Below are 19,047 nucleotides of genomic sequence, written 5' to 3'. Positions count from 1 at the left end.
TTCTGTTTAAATCCTACACAATAAAAGCCCCAGTTGACCATAAAAAGATTTTTATAGTGAAAAAATTGGAAAATGACTTTCAGCTTTCCTAGCAGAAACATGTGGCTTGGGACGAAGCCACAGACAGGACAGAAGAGACAGACTGAAGCAAAAGAAAAGGACAACATAATGTATGAGGAGCTTCTCATTCCAATCGCTGTGGAATGCAAGCTACATGCTGTGGTTAGCGCTAGCATATAGCAACAAGTCAATGCCAACATTCAGTCACATTCAGCAGCCAGCTTGGGGGGCTAGCTGCTAGCAGCTAGCTTTGGAGGTGAGCACAAGTTGAAAATCGCAATGGACAATGCCGCATCATTGTCCGAGGCCAGCCATATTGGGTCCTCGAAAGATCTGGAAGGACTTTCAGCTCAGGTCCATTAGTTGGGGCTCGTTTTGGTTGCTCCGAGCTGTCTCTATCCTGATCTCCGTCCTCGTCTTCATGGTTATCTTCCATTCATCCCCAACTTCCTCTCCGATCATGATTCTGGTCTCCCTGCGCTCCTTGGTGGCCTTCCTATCCTCGTTCTCCTGCTCCTTCTCTTCTTTTGCTTCTTCTTCGCTGTCCTCTTCCATTATCTCAAGCTGTTTTCCTTGGACCATTTTGGTGTTTTCCATTGGCTCCTGGTCATTTGCCTCTTTGTTCTCTTCCCAGTTTCTGTTGGTGTCCACTTGTTGCTCTTCTTCCTCCTGGAGTTCTGTGTTTTTGTTCTCGTCACTTTCTTCTTGCAGCTTATTTTCAGTGTGTGCCCCGGGTTTGTTTTGCTCCTGAGGGTCCTCCTCCTCTGCGGACATCTGGTTGTCATCAGAGTCCTCTTCATCCTCCACTAGCAGGAGGTCCAAACTGTCTTCAGAAGGCAGCAGTATCTTTTCAAGATTCCTCAGGAGGTTCTGCCACTCTGCCTTTCGGTCGGGACCTTCCCGGCCGGGGTCTGTCCTCGGCAGGATTCCCGTAATCTCAAAAGAGGTCCGCCATGGCTGCCGGAGGTCTTTCAGGCACGTCAAGGCTTCAGCCGTCCAGCGGATCAGCATTTGAGCGGCAGTGTCTTGCAGTTTTCTTGGCGCCGCCGCCTCTTCGGGCTCCTCCTGGCCGCCAGCACTGAACTTGTCCCACCGTGCTCGGAGGAAGCGCTGCAGAGCCGGTTTGACACAGAGGTCCAGAGGCTGCAGGAGGAAGGAACATCCTTCGGGGATGACGGCCGGAAGAGTGCCCCAGTTGCTCAGGTTGCCGAGAGAAAGGTCTCCCACGTGGTCTTGGTGCTGGTCCAATACCAACATGGACTTCCTGTGGCAAACTGGCCCAGAAAGATATGGCAGCCAAATTTGTTGAATCCAGAGCTTGAAGGCCTCCCGCGCGGTTGGGTTCTGTGAAGTGACTTGGAGAAGCACAAAGTCCGGCAGCGGCTCGCTGGCCGGCCGTCTGTCGGTCAGCACCAAAGCAGGCAGCATGGTTCCGTCAGCCAGTGCCGACAGACACACGGTGACCAGCGGCACCGAGCCCGTGAACTGCAAAGCCTCAGCGCGGTGCTGAACGCTCCCAGTATCCACAAAGAAGCATAGCTCGTCCATCACGCCGACCGAACTTTGAGGAAGCCGGTTGGCCAAGATGGCTCTGTGGGTGAACTCCTTGAAGGACTGGACACGAGCCTGCAGGGGCAGCGGCAACCGATAGGCTGGCGCTCGCTTGGTGCCAGCGGGCGTCGGGCCCAGCTGGTGGCGGAGCATGAAGAGCACGGCCCAGTCGTAGGACATGCGGAAGGTGTCGCCCAAGGCGCCGTTCTTGTTGAGTGTGGCTGCTTTGTGGAAGAAGACGCTCTCGCTGACAGGAAGCTGCTGCTCACGCTGGCTCAGCACCCAGGCCACCAGATGGGCCTCGCCGTCCCCCTGGACCTGCATCTCGTCTCTGTCCCGGTTCTTTTGCTTGAGGTGTTTCCTGGCCTCCTTCAGCCAGACCCGGATGAGGCACGGCTCAATGGAAAAGACGGCGGACGCCTGGTGTAGGCCGCCGCACAGAGCCAGCAGCGCCACTCTCAGTTGGTGGGCTGACAGGAAGTCCGCTGGCTCCGTTTGGCTGCTGACGTTGGCCGGATGAGGCGAGGGAGGCGGAGAAGTACCCTCCTTTTTTATAGGTGGCCTTTGCTTGGGGCTGTCAGCGGCCTCGTCTTCAGAGAAGTCTTCCAGGGGAGCCAGATGATCTTGGACTCTGTCGGATTCCGCCTCGTCACTGTCACACAAAACCGACGCACCAGTCAGACACCCAAGATGATTCAATTTACCGCTGCCTCAGTCTGACTCGAGTGCAGTGTATTCATGTGAGCCTGTCTGGGCATACATGTATTTGCTTTGAAAGAGCAGGACACCCAACAACAGAAAGAAACTACTTGACAAAAACACAGTCACAGTTAATAAGATGACTGATGACAAAATGATTGTGTGGAGGCGGCTAAACAGCGGGCTGCGATTACCTATGGCTGCCCTTGAGGAATCCCACTTCCGTCAGGCCTGCGGACAACAAAGGCGGCTTTTAGCGGCGAAGGGCGGGCATCGGCACAGAAACCCTCGGATGAGCCCCACCCACCTTTGTTGAGAGGCAACAAGCCGTGAAACTCCCAAAAGCACGACGACTCTTTGCACAGTCGCGCCCCGCACACCACGCAGGCCCAGGTGCCGGTATCCATGGTCCCACCACAGTGTCGGCAGCTCCCGGACGAGCCAGTGATCCGGTCCATGCGGTGTCGGACCCTCCGGTCACCCCTCTCCGCCTCCCGTGTGCTCCCATGCGAGGGCTGGCGGGCGCACTCAGCCAGCTGGATGCCCAGACGCTTGCGGAAGTTGACCTGCGTGAAGAGCCCGTCTCGCACCCAGGCCGGCGGGTTCTCCTTGCGGCTCTCGCGCAGGACGATGAAGGCGTTCACCACACTCAGGTTGACCAAGAACCAGAAGAGAGCACGCCAATAGCGGTCCTGCAGTATTCCACCCAGCGGGTTACAGGCCAGGAGCTGCTTGCAGATGTCTACCCCTCGCATGTTCTCTTGCAGGAGTCGGAAGGCCATGGGCCGCCTGATGGGATCCAGGCTACCCATCTTGCTCTGCGAGCGCCTCCACACTGTGTCCGCTTCCCCCGCGCGGGCGTTGCTGGAGAGGCAGCCCATCTCCTTGGTGTCCTTCCAGCGTGTGGCCAGCAGGGGACCCAAGCGCCTCTGCAAGAAGTCCCCGGGCTTGTCCAGTCGGCCGTCCTCCCACAGCGCTGCCGGCAAGATGGGACTGCGAGGCGGGAAGGAGCTGGAGGCATAGATGCCCTGGTCCAGAAGCTGCTGCATCAGAGGCACAGACGTGAGCGACTTGGCCAAGTAAATGTGGTGGTGCTTGTTCTCCAGACCCTTGACCAGCTCCTGCACCACGCCCGGACCCCTCCTGGCCGCTCTGGATGAAGAAGCGGGGGCCACCTCCTGGCCACTCTGGATGAAGAAGCGGTGGCAGTAGCCGGACTTGGAGTCACACAATAGCCACAACTGAGGCTGGCCCTGCAAGCTCCCCATTGGCGGATCTCCCTCCAGAGCGGGGAGCAGCGCTTTGTCCATGCTCAGGCAGCAGTTGGGCCGGTAGGCATCCCACATGGCGCTGCTCAGAATGTCCAGCATGCGCCTAAAGACGTGCAGCGGGTCGTGGGCTTGGTGGCCACGTGACAACTTGAAGCTTCCCATGCGGATGTTGGAGGCCACTTGCTTGAAGCGCTCCAGGCTCATGGTGCGCTGGAAGGTGGGGCCATCATGTTGGTTCCAAGACCAGTACTGAGATGGCTCCGGGAGGTTGTGCAAGCCCATCAGGATGCACAGACCTAGGAAACCTTTGACTTCTCGCGGGGTGACTGGAACCCAGTCCAGGCAGCCCGAGTCCAGGTAGCAGCAGGTCTTAGCGTGGGCGTTGGTCTCTGCAGCGATCAGTTCCACCAGCGCTGCAGGGAACAGCAGGTTGAAGAAGTCCACAGCGTCGGCGTTCCTCAGCGCCGGCTGGCGAGGCCCGCAGGGCTGTGTGAAGGGCGAGATTCTGATCTCTGCGTCCAGGTTGTCCTCGGGGCGCGTCCAGCTGTCGGCCAGCCTCCAGTCCCGGTGGCCAAGCGGCTCGTCGTTCTCGAGCTGGCATGGCATCTGGTCGCTCTCGAGCTGGTGTGGCGGCTCTCGGTCCCAATGCAGCTGGATATCTGGCTCCACGTACACTGCAGACGACAAACAGCTCCAAGCTTGAGCAAAGCTCAACCCCGGCCGGCACAGGAGGGAACATTTTGAAATCTACTCTTGTCCTTCTACTCTAGTGCCATGTCATCTGGGAAAGCCAAAATAATGAGACAGCAATATTCTGTCTGCTTTCCCGTCATAATGCTTCGTTTACGCACCAATGTGACGCCAATTTGATTTGTCGTTTCATTTTGACTAACATTAAAAAAATATATTTTGTGACAAGTGAGTTACTTTCCGAATCGTCAGTGTTGAGCACGTTGTATTTCTTGACTTTTGTTTGTACAACAGCAAGGGAGGGCATGGCAAACACTTGACGCCTTTGCTTGAAGCCGCCGCTCGAGGCGTTCGGAAGCCTGCACTAGATGCTCACCTCTGGGGCGGCAGATGGCACCACCGTGCTCTGGGTTGGCCAGCAGGTGTTCGGCCATCTCGTCCCCGGACACCGACGCAAAGTCACGGTGGCAACATGTCAAGAAGAAAGGACTGAAACATAAGCAGGCCTTTGTCAGCAGCCGCTCGAGGATGGAGGACGCGACGGCGGCTGACCAAGGGGGCGGGTGTTGATGTGGAGGGAGACGGTGGTCTTTGGAGCGCGGCACGTGGTGGCTGCAATGAGATGGCAACAATCAATCACGAGCCCCGCTGCTTCCCCGCCCTTCCCGTCTTACTGGATCATGTGGCCTGCGTATGCGCGAGAGCAACAGCTGCCAAAGGCACACAGCAGGCAGCGCACGTGCGTGGGGTAGTGGGCAGCCATGTCGCGCACGTCATCGCCGCACTCCAAGCACCACAACCTGACAACCAAAAAGCAGACGCTTGTTTTGAGCACACGCTTCAGTCAAATTACATCAACTGGACAACAATCAGCCGGCAACCTGCAAACCCCAAAATGCGCTGACAGCGCTACTTTGTTCCCATTGAAATGCCCTCAAATAGCAACAATACAATCCAAAAAAATCTTTTTTTGTTAGGGACTTGAAACGAAGAACATTTCATTGCATTGTTTTGACAAAATTTGACGGCATCCATTTGCTGTATGCGTGTCAGTCATTATGGGGGAACATGACGCCTGCGCTCACGTGACACAACACAAGCCGAACCGCTCGGACTTCGACAGTAGCCAAACAGTGGCCCCAAGATTGAGCAAGGTGCAAACCACATTGCCCTGAACATGCGCAAAAGGAACTTACAGGCAGAAGAGTCACAATCTGTTCAAGTGCGACTGGCACTGAGGAATACACAAAAGAGAGTGCCGGGAAAATGAATGCGTGGTGGAATTTTGACAATGCCATGAGACCAAATGAGCATTTAACTCAGGTTTTGCCCGAGGAGAAGTCCGCAAGCGTGGTCGCCGTTCGGCCCAGCGTGGTCGCATACCTTGCTCGGGAAAAAGGCTGCTGCTATTCTGGAACGCTTCAACACACAAAGATGAAACTTAGACTTAAGACTATTTAGACTCAAGACTATCTTTTCACTCCAAGTACGTATGACTGAAAGCAGAAGCGTAGACACACGAGTCTTTTGGGGTAATGGCTTTATGGAAACAAAACACACATGGGTATTTCCCACACTTACAAATTGTTGTCACCATGCCAGTCACTATCGCAGTCCCTGATGCGCAAGAAGCAGAGCCAAGCGCGGCGCACTCGATGGGCGCTTTGGCATGGCAGAGCCTGAACCTCGATGGGTTTGATCGGGCGATGCCATCCAGGCCGACATCCGGAGAAAAGCTCTCCCCTTTGCCCTTCTGCTGGACGAAGGCATTCACCACGGCAATATCCATGAAGGGGAAAAACCTCTTGTGCCACTTCTTCGTGTCACCTTATCAGGGCACTGGCTATGCCAAGTCAGCTGAGAGAGGGGTTGGGGTGAGGGTTACATAAAAATAGACCCAGCGCACAAATGACTGCAATGCCAAATGGCTACAATACACACCTGTTGTATTATTTTGCCGCTGACAGCACAGGGATGTCCAGCGGCCATCTTGGGCATTAAAAAACATCCCTGGAATCTCTCCAATGGGTAAAGACAAGCAAGTCTCTCCTCAGCCATCAGATCAGACACTCCTCGGGGCTGCTGTTGCTTTTGGGAAAGTCCATTTGGTTTACGCCAATGGTGCTGCACGCCCCGCTCTTCCTTTCTGTTTGGTTTGCGCCGATGGTGCCGCACGGCCCGCTCTTCCTTTCCGTTTGGTTTGCACCGATGGTGCCGCATGCCACGCTCTTCCTTTGGAGCAGGTCACTTGGTTGGTGCTGGGCTTGACCTGAGCCCAGTTGTAAAGCTGCTCCAGCAGGTCCTTGTCCAGATCGGAAGTGCCGATAGCAGCGATCCTCTGGCTGCGGACAAGCACCTCTAACTATCAAAAGTGCCTGCAAACAGATTGTATCCTTTGCACGGTAAATTGCTTTTGCTCCTTCCAATTTGACGCAGTCCCCTCCGTGAGTCGTCACCTTATCGTGGTGGAGGGGTTTCCGTGCCCCTATGATCCTAGGAGCCATGTTGTCGGGGGCTTCATGCCCCTGGTAGGGTCACCCATGGCAAAAGGGTCCTAGGTGAAGGGCCAGACAAAGCACGGCTCACACAAGCCCCTTATGATGAATAACATAAATGGATTTAGTTTCCCCTCGCCCGGACGCGGGTCACCGGGGCCCCCCTCCGGAGCCAAACCCGGAGGCGGGGCTCGAAGGCGAGCGTCTGGTGGCCGGGCCTTCGCCCATGGGGCCCGGCCGGGCACAGCCCGAAAAGGAAATGTGGGTCCCCCTTCCCATGGGCTCACCACCTGTGGGAGGGGCCAAAGGGGCCGGGTGCAGTGTAAGCTGGGCGGCGGCCAAAGGCAGGGACCTTGGCGGTCAGATCCCCGGCTGCAGAAGCTGGCTCTTGGGACATGGAATGTTACCTCTCTGGCTGGAAAGGAGCCCGAGCTGGTGTGCGAGGCAGAAAAGTTCCGACTAGACATACATAGGACTTGCCTCCACACACAGTTTGGGTTCCGGTACAAGCCCTCTCGAGAGGGGCTGGACTCTCTTCCACTCTGGAGTTGCCCACGGTGAGAGGCGTCGAGCAGGTGTGGGTATACTTATTGCCCCCCGGCTGGGCGCCTGCACATTGGGGGTTCACCCCGGTGAACGAGAGGGTAGCCTCCCTCCGCCTTCGGGTGGGGGGGACGGGTCCTTACTGTTGTTTGTGTCTATGCACCAAACGGCAGCTCAGAGTACCCACCCTTCTTGGAGTCCCTGGAGGAAGTGCTGGAGAGCGCTCCTTCTGGGGACTCCATCGTTCTACTGGGTGACTTCAATGCTCACGTGGGCAATGACAGTGAGACCTGGAAGGGCATGATTGGGAGGAACGCCCCCCCCCGATCTGAACCCGAGCGGTGTTCTATTATTGGACTTCTGTGCTCGACACGGATTTTCTATAATGAACACCATGTTCAAACATAAGGGTGTCCATGTGTGCACTTGGCACCAGGACACCCTAGGCCGCAGTTTGATGATCGACTTTGTAGTGGTGTCATCGGATTTGCGGCCGCATGTTTTGGACACTCGGGTGAAGAGAGGGGCGGAGCTGTCAACTGATCACCACCTAGTGGTGGGTTGGGTTCGATGGTGGGGGAAGATGCCGGTCCGACCTGGCAGACCCAAACGATCTGTGAGGGTCTGCTGGGAACGTCTGGCAGAATCCACTGTCAGGAAACGCTTCAACTCCCACCTCCAGCAGAGCTTTTCCCACGTCCCGGGGGAGGCGGGGGACATTGAGTCCGAGTGGACCATGTTCTGCGCCTCCATTGTTGAGGCGGCCGACCGGAGCTGTGGCCGTAAGGTCGTTGGTGCCTGTCGTGGCGGCAATCTCCGAACCCACTGGTGGACACCGGCGGTAAGGGATGCCGTCAAGCTATTGGGCCGTTTTGGCCTGCGGGACTCCGGAGGCAGCTGACAGGTACCGGATGGCCAAGCGGAACGCGGCTTCGGCGGTTGCTGAGGCAAAAACCCGGGCGTGGGAGGAGTGTGGTGAGGCCATGGAGAATGACTTCCGGATGGCTTCGAGGAAATTCTGGTCCACCATCCGGCGTCTCAGGAGGGGGAAGCAGTGCAACGTCAACACTGTTTACAGTGGGGATGGCGTGCTGCTGACGTCGACTCAGGACGTCGTGAGTCGATGGGGAGAATACCTCAAAGACCTCCTCAATTCCACCTACACGCCTTCCATTGTGGAAGCGGGGCCTGGGGACTCTGAGGCGGGCTCTCCAATCTCTGGGGTCGAAGTCACTGAGGTAGTTTAAAAAACTCCTCGGTGGCAAGGCCCCGGGGGTGGATGAGATCCGCCCGGAGTTCTTAAGGGCTCTGGATGTTGTGGGGCGTCCATGGCTGAGACGCCTCTACAACATTGCGTGGACATCGGGGACAGTACCTCTGGATTGGCAGATTGGGGTGGTGGTTCCCCTCTTTAAGAATTCACGGGTGCTGGAGAGGAGGGTCCGTCGGGAGGTCGAACCTCGGATTCAGGAGGAGCAGTGTGGCTTTCGTACTGGCCGTGGAACAGTGGACCAGTTCTACACCCTCAGCAGGATCCTTGAGGGTGCATGGGAGTTCGCCCAACCAGTCCACATGTGTTTTGTGGACTTGGAGAAGGCGTTCGACCGTGTCCCTCGGGAGGTTCTGTGGAGGGTGCTTTGGGAGTACGGGGTGCCGAGCCAACTGATAAGGGCGGTCCGGTCCCTGTATCACGGATGCCAGAGTTTGGTCCGCATTTCCGGCAGTAAGTCGGATTTGTTCCCAGTGAGGGTTGGACTCTGCCAAGGCTGCCCTTTGTCAGCGATTCTGTTCATAATTTTTATGGACAGAATTTCTAGGCGCAGCCAAGGCGTTCAGGGGGTCCAGTTTGGGGACCTCAGCATCGCGTCTCTGCTTTTTGCAGACGACGTGGTGCTGTTGGCTTCTTCAGGCCATGATCTCCACTGGAGCGGTTCACAGCCGAGTGTGAAGCGGTTGGGAAGCGGGTCAGCACCTCCAAATCCGTGTCCATGGTCCTCGATCGGAAAAGGGTGGAATGCCCTCTCCGGATCGGGGATGGGATCCTGCCCTAAGTGGAGGAGTTTAAATATCTTGGGGTCTTGTTCACGAGTGAGGGGAGGATGGAGCGCGAGATCGACAGGCGGATCGGTGCCCCAAAAAGTGAAAAAAAACATATATAAGTCGCTCCGGAGTATAAGTCGCATTTTGGGGGCAATTTATTCGACAAAATCCCACACCAAAACCAGTCATGAACGAGCAACAACAGGCTAAACGATAGCAACAACAGGCTAAACGATAGGTATGCTAACGTGAACAAAGAGCTGAGAACGGGCCTGACGTAACATATAGAGTGATTAAGGACAACTATTACATGAATAACATGTTTATAAAACCATCGGTGTCACTCCAATTCATTAAGTCCATTGATCGTTCGATACGATAGCAACAGGCTAAACGATAGGTATGCTAACGTGACAAACACAAACGAGGAGCTGAGAACGGGCCTGACGTAACATATAGAGTGATTTAGGACAACTATTACATAAATAACATGTTTATAAAACCATCGGTGTCACTCCAATTCATTAAATCCATCGATTGTTCGATACGATAGCAACAGGCTAAACGATAGGTATGCTAACGTGACAAACACAAACGAAGAGCTGAGAATGGGCCTGACGTAACATATAGAGTTATTAAAGAAAACGATTACATGAATAACACATTTATAAAATCATCTGTGTCACTCCAATTCATTAAATCCATCGATCGTTCTTTGTCAACAATGGGTGCGCGCGGCTGAGGGCGCTTGCACTTCAAAATATTCCACAGGCTCATATAACGATAGATAAACTATATTTCAAATAACTATAATATAAGCAATAATATTATTAAACCATCCGTGCACTTTAAATCCATTAAATTTATCAATCAAATTCCTCGTCCTTTGTCAACATCGCCGCGCGTGCGCCCTGACGTCAGCCTCGTCTTTATTCCACAGATCTAGTATATAACTATATTGTAGCGTTAACAAAGTACAAGGATAGACGTGGGTTTGGTAAACGGCTCTTTATTAAACAAAACAAACTTCCAAGCGTGTGGCGGCATAGACTTCCAGACACGAGAGCTCCATGGCATAGGACCGGGCGTGCGTAATGGCCATGTCCGAGCCCCATGCACCGTTCGCAGACAGCCCCTCGGCCGAGCGCCAGCCCCCGACTCAGTAGAGTAGGACCGAGCGTGCGTAAAAGCCATAATAGTTTTTCAAACCTTCTATGTCACTCCAAATCCTTAATTCCTTCAAACTCTTTGTCCTCCGCGTCACTTAGAAATGATCACCGCTAACGATGCCGGTAGTCCTTACGTGGGTACGTTTGTTCTTTATGTAAACAACCGCCGCACCGCGCCGTGCCACTGACGTCACTTGAAATTCAAAATACAGTAATGCTTTGGTACATCACGGTTCTCCAAACTTTCTTTCTGCTGCTTGATTACTGTTTTCAGCTGCATATTTTACAACTTGAAGTTTGTAACCTGCAAAATATGAGTTTCTTTTTGGTGCCATTTTTCTTAAGCCCACCCAGTTGATGAGTCACGGCCAACGGTGAAATTTAGAGCGCCCTCATCCAGTTTCGTCTGAAAATATAATTTTTTTCAGATGTAGTTTTTTGTTTTGTTTATTTGGTTGTTTTATCAAAGTCGAAGTCTGCTTTATTGTTCCGTCGATTTTTTTTCATATACCAGGACACACAAAGAGATTGAAATTACGTTCCCACTATCCCTCGGTGAGATAGTACACATATGCATACAAGCAACACAAAAAAACAACAACAAGAAGGCACAAACAATGAATAAATAAGAGTGTTGAATAAATGATAAATAAACAAATAATAATAAATATCCATCCATCCATTTTCTGAACCGCTTAGTCCCCACGGGGGTCGCGGGCGTGCTGGAGCCTATCCCAGCTGTCATCGGGCAGTAGGCGGGGGACACCCTGAACCGGTTGCCAGCCAATTGCAGGGCACACAGAGACAAACAACCATTCGCACTCGCACTCACACCTAGGGACAATTTGGAGTGATCAATCGGCCTACCAAGCATGTTTTTGGGATGTGGGAGGAAACCGGAGTGCCCGGAGAAAACCCACGCGGGCTCGGGGAGAACATGCAAACTCCGCACAGGGAGGGCCGGAGGTGGAATCGAACCCACACCCTCCTACTTGTGAGGCGGACGTGCTACCCAGTGCGCCACCGAGCCGCCCTAATAATAAATAATAATAATAAATATAAGAGGAGCAAAAATGGAGCAAGTGTACATACAGCAGACAGTGGACTTGGATATGGTGCTTTAAAGTGTTAATTGCTTTATTTGATGTTTTCTCTATTTTTTATGTTTTGAATATGTTCAAGATAAAGATATAAAAGCATGTGAAGTGATCAACTATACTAAAAATAACAAGGGAAGTGGTCAACTATACTTGTAAGTAAGTGATGTCTTAATGATCAAGTAAAAATTTGTGAAAAAAAATCATATATAAATCGCTCCTGAGTATAAGTCGCCCCCCCACCCAAACTATGAAAAAAAAAAACGCGACTTATAGTCCGGAAATTATGGTATGTTGAAGATATTCATCTCAACCTAAATTCTTTGTGTGCGGGATTAAATTGAACCTGAGCCATCGTCATCATGATTCAATGATTAAATTGAGCCATCGTTATGGAGAGCCTTGTTCTCAAAAAGTAGAGCCATTGACGTTAAATGGTTAACCCTGGAGATCGATTGGAAGGACTCTTTTTTTCATTTCTGATTGACTTGGCTTTATTTCTACCTCCCGTCAGTATCGACGCTGGAAAATGGCAAGATCAACCCGATTGGTCAGAATCCCACAGAGAAAATGCCGCGTTGAATTGAGGAGGCGCCCAAGCCAAGACACCTGCCTCTGCGCCACGGCTCGCCATTCCCCCTCCCCTTCCCCACGGCAAGTATGGCCGCCTCCACAAATGGATGCACTTTGTCCTGATGAACCCAATCTAGTTTTCCTTTTTAGCTTACCTGCCGACACGCGGCCGCCCGGCGGGGGATGGGGGGGGGTCGGCCAGTGGGGAGTCCCCAAGGCCGGAGGCGCTCTGCTGCTCCGTCTTGATCTTGGTGGGCTGGATGAGGCAGGAGGGATCCCGCAGGAGCTGGGCCCCGCCTCCGACCGATGCGGCGGGAATCCTTTTCTTGCCGTACATGCGAATGGTCACCTGGGCGGGTGGTGATATCAACATCAACAACAAGGACTCGCCGGGGAGCTTTGGGCGGTAGCTCACCTTTGAACCCAGCGGGAGCCCCTCCAGCTTGGCGGGCCTGCGCACGCTGCGGTGGCGCTCCAGCTTGTGGCGCTTTTTGTCTGCCAGGAAGGCAAACTGCAGGCGACATCTGCTGCAGTGGAAGGCCTGGCCCGCCTGGCACACAAAGACAACCTTTATTCCGATCTCCAAAAAAGCAAAGTTACATCACTTGCTGGCGATGGCTTGCCAGCGCTTGACTGGCTTTAGATTGAGTCCAACTTTAGTGTTTGTGTCCTACAGTGGTGTCTTGAGTAGCTACAAGTCAGGACGTGAGGCTGGAAGCATAAAAGTGTTGGGATGGAGGCCGCGAGTGGTGCTCTGCACAAGATTGTGCATGTGTGTGTGAGTGAGTGTGTGTGTGTGTGTACCTGGTGGTGCAGGACATGCTTCTGATAGCTGCCCACATTCCTGCTGACTTTAAGGCAGAAGACGCAGAGCAGGTAGCGCGAATTTCTGTGGAAGCTCGCAAAGTGTTGCAGGACGTCCGAGTAGAAGGATGAGCGGTAGAAGCACACCTGAACACAAGCCACAATTCATCAGGATGCCGCAAGCGGGCACTGATGGATGGTGGCCTCCCTCCCATCCTGCTTCTTCTTCTGGGCTTCCCTTCACCCATGCTAGCAACCATCCGCACTCACACATGGCTGCGTGGGTTTCCGACATGCTAACTGCACACCGGAACGGAAGTCGCAACCAAGAAGGCACGCCCACCTGACAGACATAGGGCATTTCTCCCGGTTTATGGTTGGTCTTCATGTGGTTGAGGAAGGCTGGCTCGTCATCAAAGGCCCACTCGCAGATGCGACACGTACCTGCGGAGACCCGCCGTGGCGTCAAGATGGCCGGCATCGACGCCACGCGTTAACTTACAGGAAGAGGGGGCGGGGCCGTGAACCCGCTCACGGTGGCCTTGAAGATGAGCGCCACTGGAAAACTGGCGGAAGCAGAAGGCGCACATCTTCCGGTTGTCGCCTCCTCGGATGAGCGGCGAGTGCTGAAGCGTGTGCTGCACCAACCTGCGCCAGCGACATTTTCCTCAGCGAGTGGCCCTCTCTCGTCAAGCAGCCAGCCCCCGAGAGGCACACCTGAGGTTGTCGCTAAATGCGCGCTGACAAACACTGCAGTCGAAGGTGTCCAGCGCCTGCCGGTACTTCTTCCTCAAAGGCTGCTCCCCGCCAATCATCCCGTAGTAGAACTCGTCCACGCTGAGGACCACCTTGGTCGGCATCATGCTGGAGGAGGACGACGTGCTAGGAGCTGCTGGGTCACCTGACGCTGCGATCGCAGCAATGAAAAGCTCTGAAAAAAGGCTAACATTAGCACTTGAACTCAACGTGTGGATGGGGGGGACGAGTTCTCCGCTTGCTATTTTACTCAAAGACAAGTTTAGCATCATGTAAAGTCATTTTGATACAGGAGATCTATGATAAGAAATGCGCTTCTTCTTTCTGACAACATAAAAGAAAATGCAATTTTTAGCACGATAAGAAAAAGAAGTCTAACTTTAGCGTTTGAATGCTGTCTGAAGCAAACAGCCAACAATTGAACACAATACGAACAAATTGTCCTTGTTCGTGTCACAAAACCTGACCTAACAGTCAACAATTGAACGTAATGTGAACAAATTGTGCGTCGACGTGACAGTGTGACGTGTCACAAAAACCTAACTTGAGCCACTTAGCCATCAAAACGTGTGGAGCAAAGTGATGCTGCCCACAAGTTGGAGGCTTAATCCCAAGAAAACAATGGGCACCAAAACAAAAATACTTAATCAACGAGTACGCAGTAAGGCCACTGACCTTGGTGCTCCCTGCTGGCGTGATGGCCCAGCTGGGGGGGAGGTCCCAAGAGGGTGTGCCCGGTGGGTAAGCTAGAGGACGCGCCCAGGGCAAGCTGGACCACGGGGGCTGCGCAGACGGTCAGTGCAAAATGTCAACTCAGCTTTGGTTGAGCATGACGAGAGCGGTGCCACCTACACGGCTTCTGCAACAGGTTGACAATCTGCGACGGTCCGGGTGATGGCAACGGCAACGCCTGAGCCAGAACAGTACACGTGAAAGCCTGGACTTATAAAGACCAAAAAGTAACCCCCCCCAAAAAGAGATAAAACTACTTTAGAAAGGGATGCCCAAGTTTGGTTGCTAAGAGCCCCTTTCGAGATCCTGTTGGCAAGCCTGATGATTTTTTAGGGATGCATCTCAAACAAGGTTCTAAGCGTTTGAGTAAGCGTGCAGACGAGAGCGGGTGGGGGAGCGCCGGACCAGACGTGTCATAAAAGGTCAGGCTCCTTGTAAAGCGGGACAATGTATTCAACATGGGCAGTACACATATATATATATATATATATATATATATATATATATCAATGTACACTTTCACGTTTAACTTCAATAAGTACCGAAGCAGAGCAAAAACCAGACCACAAAACCACGTAACCTGAGCGAACCGTTCCGGCCCTGGCACAGATGAAGATGCATGTGGGTGTACCTGGGCACTGAGGAGGAGGTGTGCCCCGCCGCTGGTCTGCGTCAGGAAGAAGGGCCTGTGAAGCAACACAGGGGCGGCGGCACAGGATGATGGAAGAGGCGGCGCCATCGGCTTCAGTGACGACAAAGAAGCTGAGGCAGAAAAACAAAGTCCTCACCACTCGTGCGCCACAGGCCATTATTAGCCTTCTTCAGAAGAACCACACTCAGCCCGGACTTTTCCGGCCAAAGCCAAATACATTCTTTCTTTCTCATTTAACAAGTGTTGGTTGGTGTCATCAGAATGATGTACCTGTGCTGATTGTCCGTTAGACGGCGCTCTGACTACATTCGATGCGATCACAGACACAATGACGTGTTATGTTACAACGTCACGACGGTGCGCAGAAGGTAAAAGCTTCAGCGGATGTGCAGAAAGCAGCATGATCTGCTCTTTGTGACAGAGGAAAGTTGTATTTAAGGGTCAGCGTTTGCATGATTTTTTAAAATCTAATGAGTCCTGTTAAGCACATATTTGCAACGCAAGGCTGTCAAAGCCGCCACGTTTTGACAGGGAAAGGCAAATGATTTCAAATGCATTCGCTGCCTTTGAAATCTTTTTACTCGTTCGCACAGTCGACGGGCATTTGCGGTGCGGTCAAAGTCCGTCCGCAATTGCGAACGATTGCCAACACAGACACGCACGCGGCTATTACTGCCTACCTGGCTCACAAGCGCCCACGTTGTCGTTGTCTTCGTCCAGGCCGTCGTCCACCTGCTGCCATGGTTCCAGCTCCTCCTCTTCACACTCCATAAACAACTCCGTGTCCATGTTGCTATGGAAACCACATCAAGCCGCCGTTCGAAGAGCACGCGCTGACACATGGGGCTGAGGCATCCTCACGCCGGACAACATTGGACTGGCAAAAAATTCGATCGATGTGTGCTAACGGTGACAGGCTGGTCATAAGCCAATGTCGGGGCACACATCGAAAAACACCAGCCAATGTGAGGGCCAAGCCAACATAAGCACAAATTGGATGAGAGCAGATGAGAGCCAAAATAAAAATACTGAGGTTAACGTGTTGCCCGAGAAGACGACATTCAATCGACACACACAAACGGACATAGCGAAGACTGAAAGCGACGTATGCGTGTTTAACTTGTTTCTTGCTAAACTAGACTACAGTAAAACGAATAAAGCAAAGCTAAGATAAACTAAAATAACCTAAGATAAGGAACCGTGTCAACGTTTGCGCTGCACTGATATTTAATCTGTGGCGGCGGGTGCAGGGTTCGCTTCCCCGTCCCTCCTCGTCTACATTGACCTTTCTTTTACGCTCTTCGGTCACGACGGCTCAAAACGCACCCACCAAGTGACAAAAGTGTATAGAAAATCCAAGTTTGCCCCACGGACGACGACGTGAAGGTTGATTCTGCTGCGCAGCGTTTTGTTGGCCACGCACCGCCCCTCTGGTGCACCGATTGCTCCCTCCGTGCTCCCGCCCAGCGCAAGGCGAGGTTCTCGACCTATCCAGACCGAAGCAGCCCGAGAGGGAGCGCGCTTACCTCCGGCAGGAAGATGAAGCCCAACAACACAACACAACACAAACAGCCGACGAACACGGACGGCCCGACGGACCGCAAGAGACGAAAAGCGAGGGCGGGACTTCCGCTTGTTTCTTATGTTTGTGCCGCAGATTGGTTGGCGTTAATGCGTCACTTCCGGGCTGGTGGCTTTCGTCTTACGATACACTGTAACACGAAAACACAATAAAACAACAACAAAAATCACGATAAGACAGTGCTTCAAGAGCAAGTATCATTTCAGTGGCACTGTCCCGCTTCTGGCTGGATAGACAATGTAACGTCAGCGTGACGCAACACACAAGGGATGAGAATCTTCCGCGGATCCGCGGATTTCCGTGTTTTTTTCCGTCTAAAGTATTTTCGTGAATCATGTAAATCCGTTGAGAATTTTTTTATTTATTTTATATATATATAGGGGGGAGCGGCCGGCTAGCTGGCCGGGCAACTTTAGCCAAGACAGCGTACACCCTCCCCCCCTCTCCCCTACTTTTCCCTGCTTTTTCCATCCATCCATCCATTTTCTGAACCGCTTAGTCCCCACGGGGGTCGCGGGCGTGCTGGAGCCTATCCCAGCCGTCATCGGGCAGTAGGCGGGGGACACCCTGAACTGGTTGCCAGCCAATCGCAGGGCACACAGAGACAGACAACCAATCGCACTCACACTCACACCTAGGGACAATTTGGAGTGATCAATCGGCCTACCAAGCATGTTTTTGGAATGTGGGAGGAAACCGGAGTGCCCGGAGAAAACCCACGCGGGCCCGGGGAGAACATGCAAACTCCACACAGGGAGGGCCGGAGGTGGAATCGAACCCGCACCCTCCTAACTGTGAGGCGGACGTGCTACCCAGTGCACCACCGAGCCGCCTCCCTGCTTTTTATCATTTGCTATTATCATCCCTGGGCACACGCGAATCGTAAAGATGCAAACAAAATTCGAATTGGGGATCGCTGATGGTGCAGCGTTGTCAAACTCATTTTTGTCACGGGCCGCATTGTAGTCAGTTTCCTGCGGAGGGCCATTATGACTGTCAACCCAAATAAATGTATGAACGCCTCCGTGTCAGCCATAGACGTCTATTAGACGTCTGGTCCATGTATAGACCTAATTTAGACGTCTAAAACTGGTCTCGGTAGACCTAAAATAGACGTCTACCATCAAATATGAATATATTTCGAAATTTTAAAATCTGAACCAGCTGTAAGTTGTATAAATAATGTACAGAAGTTGTTTGGATTTGTGTTTAACAACCATATTGATCCGTACATGTGAATTGGTTATTTCTGGAACCTGATATAGACGTCTATTTTAGGGTATTTTATGGACCTAAGATAGACGTCTAAATTAGGTCTATATCTAGACCTAAAATAGACGTCTAAATTAGGTCTATATAGAGAACTAAAATAGACGACAAAATTAAATCCATTGAATACGAAATATTAAACCTTAAACCAGCTGGAGGTTGTATAAATAATGAACAGAGGTTGCATTGCTTTGTTTTAAACGACCATTGATCCGGGTGAAGTGTGGTTATTTCTGTAACCTGATCGACATCTATTTTAGGTCTATATGTACACCTAATTTAGACGTCTACTTTGGGTCTACACATAGACCTAATTTAGGCGTCTACTTTATGTCTACACATAGACGTAATTTAGATGTCTATTTTAGGTCTATAGAATGACCTAAAATAGACATCTATTTTAGGTCTACACATAGATCTAAAATAGACGACAAAATTAAATCCATCAAATATGAAACATTAAACCTAAAACCATTCTGTAAGTTGTATACATAATGTACAGTTGTGATGCTTTGTTTTAAACAATCATTGATCCATGTTCATCCATCCATCCATTTTCTGAACCGCTTAGTCCCCACGGGGGTCGCGGGCGTGCTGGAGCCTATCCCAGCCGTCATCGGGCAGTAGGCGGGGGACACCCTGAACCGGTTGCCAGCCAATCGCAGGGCACACAGAGACAAACAACCATTCGCACTCGCACTCACACCTAGGGACAATTTGGAGTGATCAATCGGCCTACCAAGCATGTTTTTGGGATGTGGGAGGAAACCGGAGTGCCCGGAGAAAACCCACGCGGGCTCGGGGAGAACATGCAAACTCCGCACAGGGAGGGCCGGAGGTGGAATCGAACCCGCACCCTCCTAACTGTGAGGCGGACGTGCTACCCAGTGCGCCACCGAGCCGCCTTGATCCATGTTGTTGGGTCTAAATACGATTAGACATTAAATCACTCGCTGGAATGAAGAGGAGAAGACAACCAGAACAGGTTTACTCGCGAGGAGAACGATAGAGAAAGCAATCTCAGTTACAACCTCCATCAGTTCTGAGTCCTTCCTCCACGTGCC

The 19,047-nt window shown here is 52.3% G+C and overlaps 1 protein-coding gene across 8 annotated transcripts; it reads right to left on the bottom strand.

Annotated features, from left to right (window-relative positions):
- Positions 1-33: 33 nt before the first annotated feature.
- Positions 34-16,789, bottom strand: pogzb (pogo transposable element derived with ZNF domain b). Of its 8 annotated transcripts, none has more exons than XM_049730172.1 (16): positions 16,659-16,789; positions 15,813-15,925; positions 15,112-15,242; positions 14,601-14,658; positions 14,424-14,531; positions 13,710-13,923; positions 13,495-13,640; positions 13,336-13,436; positions 12,993-13,139; positions 12,604-12,738; positions 12,344-12,537; positions 4,946-5,071; positions 4,648-4,883; positions 2,618-4,255; positions 2,505-2,541; positions 34-2,263 (listed from the first exon to the last, which is right to left on the bottom strand). In XM_049730172.1, exons 2-16 carry the CDS (start codon positions 15,919-15,921, stop codon positions 406-408), a joined length of 5,238 nt encoding a protein of 1,745 aa, XP_049586129.1. In that variant the 5' UTR covers positions 15,922-15,925; positions 16,659-16,789; the 3' UTR covers positions 34-405. The 8 variants fall into 8 exon arrangements, with proteins under 8 accessions (XP_049586129.1, XP_068507892.1, XP_068507890.1 ...); XM_068651791.1 differs by adding an exon at positions 15,403-15,542 and having other exon boundaries at positions 15,813-16,763; XM_068651789.1 differs by adding an exon at positions 15,403-15,537 and having other exon boundaries at positions 15,813-16,763.
- Positions 16,790-19,047: the final 2,258 nt, after the last annotated feature.

This window comes from Syngnathus scovelli, chromosome 9 (assembly GCF_024217435.2).
Source record: "Syngnathus scovelli strain Florida chromosome 9, RoL_Ssco_1.2, whole genome shotgun sequence".
Classification (NCBI taxonomy): Eukaryota; Metazoa; Chordata; class Actinopteri; order Syngnathiformes; family Syngnathidae; genus Syngnathus; species Syngnathus scovelli.
Note: the sequence above shows the minus strand (reverse complement) of the source record. Positions and strands in the feature narration are given on the sequence as shown.